The sequence below is a fragment of the Cicer arietinum genome, chromosome 8 (assembly GCF_000331145.2).
Source record: "Cicer arietinum cultivar CDC Frontier isolate Library 1 chromosome 8, Cicar.CDCFrontier_v2.0, whole genome shotgun sequence".
Lineage (NCBI taxonomy): Eukaryota > Viridiplantae > Streptophyta > Magnoliopsida > Fabales > Fabaceae > Cicer > Cicer arietinum.
Window position 1 is genome coordinate 27794532 of NC_021167.2, and position 8944 is coordinate 27803475.

Consider the following 8944-nt stretch of genomic DNA (forward strand, 5'->3'; position numbering starts at 1 on the left):
ATAATCTATATGGTATTAACTTTCAATTTATCGATCGATTTAAAAAAATATTTATCTAATATGATATTCAAATGAGTGTAACTCTTAATGTAATTTAATATATGCTGATACATTTATTTATATATATATATATATATAGAGAGAGAGAGAGAGAGAGAAAAAATAGGACAAAGACTAGGGTAAGAGATTGAGAAGACCAATGGATAAGAAATTGCATTTTATATGGGATGGATAAACATTTTAAGGCAATGAATTAGTCAAAAAAAATACATTATTATTTTTCCCAATGCTACACTTAGGCCTTCTTTCTTGTACTTGAGTGGCTTCCACAAAAGAATTGCTAATAGCCTTTCAATGTCATTTGCTAAATCAAGGAAATGTTTAGGGAATAAAAAAAATTAAAACAGCAAGTAGCACTTAGTATTAACTTTGTCATATGCTACATTCATGATTTTTGTTTTTTTTACTATATTTTGAATCCTTATGAGAGTTGGTACTTATGACTTTTCTCTTTATCCACTTTGAATTTAAAAAAAAAAAATAAGATAACGAAGTTTTCTCTTATGTTAATAATCCCTTAAGATAGTGATTATCACTTGAATTGATTCTTTAGGCACATAAAAAAGTTAGGAAAAAAATATGGCTGGTGGAGGTTTCACAGATGGTGGGTCCCTCAAGAGGGCTCATCTTTATCAACATAAGATTACTGGATATCTCATATTTTCTTGCATTATTGGAGCTCTTGGTGGGGCTTTATTTGGCTATGATCTTGGAGTTTCAGGTAAGTTCAACTTAATTGTAATCACTTTTTTAAAATTTTGACTTTGGCATTTATAAGTGTAGGGTGTCATTTTCAAAGAAAATGTGTGAAGTTATATATAACCTTCATAGTTTGTTATGCACCTTTTTCCCTTTCATGTGAATCCCTTAGGGCAATTTTGTGCAATAAAGTAACTTTTCTTTTGCTTTTACTCAAACTATGATTTGATACTCAAATAAGTTAACATGATTTTGTTAGAGTGCAGTAAACCAAAAATGTTATGGAGAAACCAGATTGATCTGAATAAACCAGATTGTTCTTGTTATTGATAATGTGTGTAATTCAAGTAAAGTGTTAGTTGTTTGTGATAGCTAACTAACTAATTGAGTTAGTTAGTTAGAGGACAGTTAGAATGAACTATGTATAAATAACACATTTCATTCATTCAATAAACAAGTTCTACAACTCAGATGCTATTCTACTTTTGTATTTTCTTGTACTTGAAGCAATAGCTTGAAAGCTAACAGATTTTACTATGGACGGTAGTCTAAAAAGATTGCTTGATAATCACAGGTGGAGTTACTTCCATGGACGATTTCCTCAAAGAATTCTTCCCGCACGTGTACGAAAAAAAGCATGCCAATACTTCAGAAACAGATTATTGTAAATATGATGATCAAATGTTGACACTCTTTACTTCATCACTCTACTTTGCTGCTCTTGTGTCCACATTTGGTGCTTCAAGTCTAACAAAATACAAAGGCAGAAAAGCTAGTATCTTAGCTGGTTCTGTAAGTTTCTTTATAGGAGCTGTTCTTAATGCTAGTGCTAAAAATGTTGCAATGTTGATCATTGGGAGAATCCTTCTTGGCATTGGAATTGGATTTGGAAACCAAGTAAGTTTAATTTGAGTTAACAACTAATTATACATTAGTGACAATATAAACAAATTTCTCACATGTTAATCAGCTCAATTTGTTACAGATTATAAAAGTGATTTTAATTACATTGCATGATTCTAATTATGGTGCAGGCTGTTCCTTTATATCTGTCAGAAATGGCTCCTGCAAAAATCAGAGGAGCAGTGAATCAACTCTTCCAACTAACAACATGTTTAGGAATTTTGATTGCAAACCTTGTGAACTATGGTACTGAGAAACTTCATCCTTGGGGATGGAGATTATCCCTTGGTTTAGCTACTGTTCCTGCAACATTCATGTTCATTGGAGGTTGTTATTGTCCCGAAACACCGAACAGTCTCGTCGAACAAGGCCGAATCGACGAAGGTAGATTAGTGTTAGAAAAAATAAGAGGCACAAGGAATGTTGATGCTGAATTTGATGATCTTGTTGAGGCTAGTAGAGAAGCAAAATCTATCAAGAATCCATTTCAGAATCTGCTTTTGAGAAAGAATAGACCTCAGTTCATAATTGGTGCTTTGGCTATTCCAGCATTTCAGCAACTAACTGGAAACAATTCCATTCTGTTCTATGCTCCTGTCATTTTCCAAACAATAGGGTTTGGTTCTAGTGCAGCTCTATATTCATCTGTTATTACAAGTGTAGCACTTGTTGTTGCCACACTCATCTCAATGGCTTTGGTTGATAAGTATGGTAGAAGAGCTTTCTTTATAGAAGCTGGTATTGAAATGACATTGTGCATGGTAATTTCATCATCTTCTACATATACTATTATTGAGCTACTTTGAACAACATTTTCTAAAATCTAGTAAACATCCCGATCTATTTGGATAAACAGTTTAATTAATAGTTTATAACATATAAGTGTTATGTATAAAGTATAACTATTTTCATAAGCTACTATGAAGAGTTTATTGATCTAAGTTGAAATAGCTTATGACATGTAGCTTATGAACATGTCGTAAGCTATTTCTATAGATTCTCTCAGACAAACTCACAAGTACTTATACCAGTTGATAAACTCAAATAAGCCAACTTGCAAATTCTCTCAGTAGACTCACAAATGATTTCCACTGCAAGAACTCGCGTTTGGGCTACCACTCCAATTAGTAGCTTCTCAAATTCACGGTGAAATCTGTTTTGAAATGCGAGTTTGACTGTTCAAACTTGGTTCCAAACACACACTTAAACTCATATGTAGTTTTTATAACTCACTAACACTAATGAAATGAAAAATATAACACTTCATTTTGTTGCTAATTTGAGGGTTATTTTGTTTTGTTTTGGTGAAATATGCAGATTGCTACAGCTATAATTTTGGCAGTTGAATTTGGAAAAGGAAAACAACTGTCATTGGGAGCTGGTATCTTTCTAGTTATATTGATTTTCTTATTTGTTATGGCATATGGAAGATCTTGGGGTCCTTTAGGGTGGTTAGTTCCCAGTGAACTCTTTCCATTAGAGATTAGATCAGCTGCACAAAGTGTTGTGGTATGTGTCAACATGATCTTCACAGCTCTTGTAGCACAATTCTTCCTTTTATCACTCTGCCACCTAAAGTATGGAATTTTCTTGTTGTTTGCTGCATTGGTTACCCTTATGAGCTGTTTTGTCTACTACTTCTTGCCAGAAACTAAGCAAGTTCCAATTGAAGAGATTTATCATCTGTTTGAGAATCACTGGTTTTGGAAGATAATAGTGAGAAAAGAAAACAATGAGGAGGCTGTCACACATGTATAAGCCAATATCTCAGAATCTTTTTCATTCTGATTTCATATAGAAGAATTTTGTTCCAACATCATTTAGAAAATCTAGAAGCATAGCAGTAAAGTAGATATTAGTTTGGAGATGTTTAGAAGAATTTATTTGAATTCAATAACATAAATTTTAATACAATTTTAAGCTATAAGCTTAGCAATAAGGTAGATTAGTTTTTGACAATGTTTTCAATTATTTTTTGACAAAAGCTTAAATCAATATTTCTATGAGAATTTACAAATGAATTTATATATTAGTCTATAAATTGCATAATTCTAGACTTGAACTCAAATCACGAGGGTGAACTAAAAGTTCAACCGTTTGTGTCACATGAAGTTGACTTGAATCAGTATTTAAATACAATAAGCATAACATTCAAAAACTATTTTCAATTTATTTCAATAAACATTTCAAAAGTTTGAATAAGCACTTAATATAGATGATAACATACATCTCCCGGTTATATTTTGCAACTTGACAATCTATCTTTATAAATGCTTAATAAAAATGAATTTCTGGAAATTATGTGACATTTTTATTGCTTCTAGAAATGCACTAATTTTTAACTACAAAAGTCTCTTACTTCCTACTTAACATGTAAAATAAACACAAATTTTAAAAAATGAAAATAGAAAATGTTTTCAAAAAGTAAGTAGGCTTATAGGATGTCAGATGCAACATTTTTGAAAGAAAAATTTGTCTATTCTACGAAAAGTCTTCCTTTAAAGACCAAAATTTCACACATTTTCTGCTATTTCCCACCAATTATATAAGCATAAGATCTTTTCTTGTGTGATTTTCGATAGACAAATATTCGTTAATATGTTACATTAGTAGCTAAAATTCAAAGTCTAGACCTACTTCTCAAGCTTCTTCATTGTGTCAGCTCAATCACTTAGCTACGCCAACACAAAATCTTTAATAAACAATATAACTACAATATAATTTTGAACAAGATCAGTTTTAAGTCTTAAGGTATTTGGTGTCTTAGGCGAATTTTAAAAATAAAATCTCGTGTTCATTATATTTTTCCTTGTACAAACATTAACAATTTATTCATTATAATCAAAATTCTTTAAAAAAAAATTATTTGCAAATCACGATTTCAAAATCAATCTCAAATAAAAAAGAAAAATCAAATCACAATTTTTTTAAAAAAATCCCTTCTCCTTCACAAAATAGGCACGCACCATTTTGGAATTTGTGTTGTGTGCAAGTTGATCTCACGTGGAAGATGTAAATAGATACATGCATATGCCATCTTGTTTTGTTTAATTAAAATGTTTATTGATTTATCTTTAATGAGTTTTATTAATTACAAAAATATTTTTGATAGATTATATTAAAAATAACACAAATTCAATGTCGTTAAACTTAAAAAAGAATAAATTAATAGCATAAAATAGAAAAATATTTACAAACATGATAAAATAAATAACCAAAATATCAAACTTATGTTCAAATATTTATAGTATTGGTGATCAATTCATTTTTTTATAAGCTAATGACCACACCATTAATTGAATCTATAGTTAATCAAAATTAATATATTAATCTAACAAAAAAATACTAAAACAAAACAAAAAAAGTTAAACAACGTCGCACTAAAACGATGAAATAACCATGCAAATAAATGATTAAAAAAAACCTCAAAATCATATGGATCCTTAATGAGTTTTGATGACATTTAAATGGACCAAACTAGTTATATTTAATGCATGTGCAAAATAAAACTACTTAAGTCAATTTCTTTTTTTATTTATTTAAATAGGCCCACTAATTATATCTAATGCATGTGCATTTAAATGGACCAATCACTTGTCTTTCAATTTCCGTCGTGTTATCGAAACTTCACCATACAAAACTTTATCACACATTGCTCTAGACATGAGTCAAATGCTGCCAAAATTTTCTTGGCCAGGCGACGGCCTCTCCCGTTGGGCCAACGACTCGTGTTTGCAACACATCTTCGCAATTTCCTTGTGGACAAGGAGTGACAGAGGTCTATGCTGAGCAAGAAAGGAATATATTAACACAGTTGTGAGATCCTCAACAAGGTTATCACTATGGAGACATAAATGGTAATATTTTTCTCTCCTTTAGTTAAAATTTTACCTTCATTAACATTGATAAAATCATTACGTGTCATCATTCAATAATATTCATGAAATCATTACATGTCATCGTGACTGCTTTTTGTAAAAGACTGTCAACTTCTTTTTGTATTCCACCACCACCAAGGAAGAAGTTATGGGAATGGTTGTCTGAACAATACAATGCTGCTGTTTGAACACGTGGGTAAAGGTTAAGCAACTCGTTTACTTCTTTTCCGTGAAATAGTCATATAGTTTTTTTTAGAGTACGATACAATTCATACATTTTCACAAATCACACAATTAATACATTTTACCAGTTATACAATTTTCACAATTCACACGATTCAATAAAATAAAATATATCCATTTTATAATTTTCATCTTTGTCAAAAAGTTTCTTGAAAAAATGTATAGAGCTTGTTGTATAATTTTCATCTTTGTCAAAAAATTTCTTGAAAAAATGTAAAAAAGAAATTTGAAAAAATGTATAAACTTTATAATTTTCATCTTTTTTAAAAAAATTTCTTGAAATTTTTTTATTTTATGTATATATAGAGGTTGTTGTATTAATTATATTATATTTTAGTAGTATAAATTATAAGAGAGAGTACAAAGCAAATATAAGATTATTACATATAAGTGGAGATGAGAGAGGTGCAAATTACTGAAAACCAGTTAGAAGAATATTTTAATAATTTATGACTTATTTTCATAATATACCGTTAATTATTATATATAATATATATATATATATATATATATAATATATATATATATATATATATATATATAATAAAAAAAATATAGGAATGTCGTGGCTCCTGTCTCCCAAAAAGATTGCCCTGTTTCTTTTATTGATTCAAGATGGCTGGCCACATTTTCGCCGGACAATTTTCAACAATGAGTAAAAGTACAAGCATGGTTAAGAAACTCGTTAGTCTCCCATGCAATTTGGTGTTTTTGGCACGCTGACTGAAGAGACACACTGATTCCATTTTATTTTGTTGTTGTAATGTATAGCTAATACTCTGTTTTTCTTGTACAAACTTCTCTAGGAAGATTGTCTACGATATCCCTACAAGAGAAAATTAAATAGAAGTTTTATTGTACGGAAAGTAGAATTATATATAATAATTAGAATTTTATGAGACAAAAACAAAAACACTAATTTTAAATTGGTTGTAGAAAAGTAATTCATTCTATAATTGATTACATATATTAAAAGCTGTATAAAATGTAATTTCTTAATTCACATACCTGATATCTCAGTCGTAAGAAAATCATCATCAAATGTCTTGTTACATGGACCTGTAGATCCTTCGGGTGCTTCATGACAACTGAAGCACCGTTAAGGTTACATGGACCTTAGTCATTAATAAAGATTACGTCTTGTTTTTGAAAACCAAAATACTTTTGTAAACATTCCTTAAAAAGTTCTGTTGATCTAATGCATCCATGCAACAGTGGATAAGTGTTAACCTGTAGTTGAGTGCCATTGAAGGAAGTAACGAAAGAGAGATAGAAAGAAATGGAGGAGAGACAGAAAGAAATGAAAGAGAGATGGAAAGAAAAAATATATATTTTGACAAAAAAATGAAAAACCTATTAGTACTCCATGTTTTTTAACACATTAATATTTTTTTAAAGTTTATATTCATGTTAGAATCCAACATGACATTATGTAGGTGATTTTACAATTAAAATTTATTAGATACTATAGCTTAGAAATTATACAAATAGGATTCAATAAATTTTACGGTGAAAGAGATCATAAACAATATAATAGGTATACCACAATATAATGTTAGAATATAATTAATGCTTAAATTTGAAGATAAAATTAAGAATATAATATAATTAATGCATGAAAGTTGTGTTAGGAAAGTATTGTAACTTAATTTTGTCCAAAAAAAATAAAACTATTAGAGTCAATTTTCTTTCTTTTTTTAAAAAAGAATTATTTAATCCATACCTATAATAAAGGAGACATAGAGATTTAGTGTACTTTATTTTTTCTATTAAAAATATTTTTATACTTTTTTAACTCAAGAAGAAAAAAAAGAGCAAAAGACAAAAGAGAGATGAATGTTGATGCTGAATTTGATGATCTTGCTGAGGCTAGTAGAGAAGCAAAATCTATCAAGAATCCATTTCAGAATCTGCTTTTGAGAAAGAATAGACCTCAGTTCATAATTGGTGCTTTGGCTATTCCAGCATTTCAGCAACTAACGGGAAACAATTCCATTCTGTTCTATGCTCCTGTCATTTTCCAAACAATAGGGTTTGGTTCTGGTGCAGCTCTATATTTATCTGTTATTACAAGTGTAGCACTTGTTGTTGCCACACTCATCTCAATGGCTTTGGTTGACAAGTATGGTAGAAGAGCTTTCTTTATAGAAGCTGGTATTGAAATGACACTGTGCATGGTAATTTCATCATCTTCTACCTGTACTATTATTGAGCTACTTTGAATAACATTTTCTAAAATCTAGTAAACATCCCAATCTATTTGGATAAACAGTTTAATTAATAGTTTATAACATATAAGTGTTATGTATAAACTATTACTATTTTCATAAGCTATCGTGAAAAGTTTTGATCTATGTTAAAATAGCTTATGACATGTAGTTTATGGACATGTCATTAGCTATTTCTATAGATTCTCTCAAACAGTCTCGCAACCAATAGATAAACTCAAATAAATTAACTCGAAAATTCTCTCAGGAAATTCAACTAAGATATTTGGTGTCTTAGGCGAATTTTAAAAATAAAACCTCGTGATCATTATATTTTTCCTTGCACAAACATTAACAATTTATTCATTATAATCAAAATTCTTTAAAAAAAATGATTTGCAAATCACGATTTCAAAATCAATCTCAAATAAAAGAGAAAAATCAAGTCACAATTTTTAAAAAAAATCTCTTCTCCTCCTTCACAAAATAGGCACGCACGATTTTTGAATTTGTGTTGTGTGCAAGTTGATCTCATGTGGAAGATGTAAATAGATACATGCATATGCCGTCTTGTTTTGTTTAATTAAGATGTTTATTGATTTATCTTTAATGAGTTTTACTAATTACAAAAATATTTTTGATAGATTATATTAAAAATAACACAAATTCAATGTCGTTAAACTTAAAAAGAAACAAATTCATAACATAAAATAGAAAAATATTTACAAACATGATAAAATAAGTAACCAAAATATCAAACTTATGTTTGAATTTGTAATATTGGTGATCAAGTCATTTTTTTAAAAGCTGATGACCAAACCATTGATTGAATCTATAATTAATCAAAATTAAAATAAGACAAAAAATTAAACTTATTAAATCGATGAAATAACGCTGCAAATAAATGATTAAAAAAAACCTCAAAATCATATAGTTCTTTAATGAGTTTTGATG

General features: G+C 29.2%; 2 protein-coding genes across 2 annotated transcripts; both read left to right on the forward strand.

The window, feature by feature from the left end:
* Positions 1-381: 381 nt before the first annotated feature.
* On the forward strand, positions 382-3611 carry LOC101509052 (sugar transport protein 14-like). The gene is made up of 4 exons (XM_004512971.4): positions 382-781; positions 1334-1656; positions 1794-2423; positions 2980-3611. Exons 1-4 carry the CDS (start codon positions 640-642, stop codon positions 3418-3420), a joined length of 1536 nt encoding a protein of 511 aa, XP_004513028.1. The 5' UTR covers positions 382-639; the 3' UTR covers positions 3421-3611.
* A 4004-nt stretch (positions 3612-7615) lies between these two features.
* LOC140919114 (sugar transport protein 14-like) lies at positions 7616-8005 on the forward strand. The gene has a single exon (XM_073364638.1). It carries the CDS (start codon positions 7616-7618, stop codon positions 8003-8005), a length of 390 nt encoding a protein of 129 aa, XP_073220739.1.
* The last annotated feature ends 939 nt before the right edge of the window (positions 8006-8944 follow it).

Coding starts and splice junctions, on each gene's coding strand:
- LOC101509052 (XM_004512971.4), top strand. CDS start 640: ATGGCTGGTGGAGGTTTCACAGATGGTGGGTCCCTCAAGAGGGCTCAT. Junction 782..1,333: donor CTATGATCTTGGAGTTTCAG/GTAAGTTCAACT, acceptor TGATAATCACAG/GTGGAGTTACTTCCATGGAC. Junction 2,424..2,979: donor TTGAAATGACATTGTGCATG/GTAATTTCATCA, acceptor TGAAATATGCAG/ATTGCTACAGCTATAATTTT.
- LOC140919114 (XM_073364638.1), top strand. CDS start 7,616: ATGAATGTTGATGCTGAATTTGATGATCTTGCTGAGGCTAGTAGAGAA.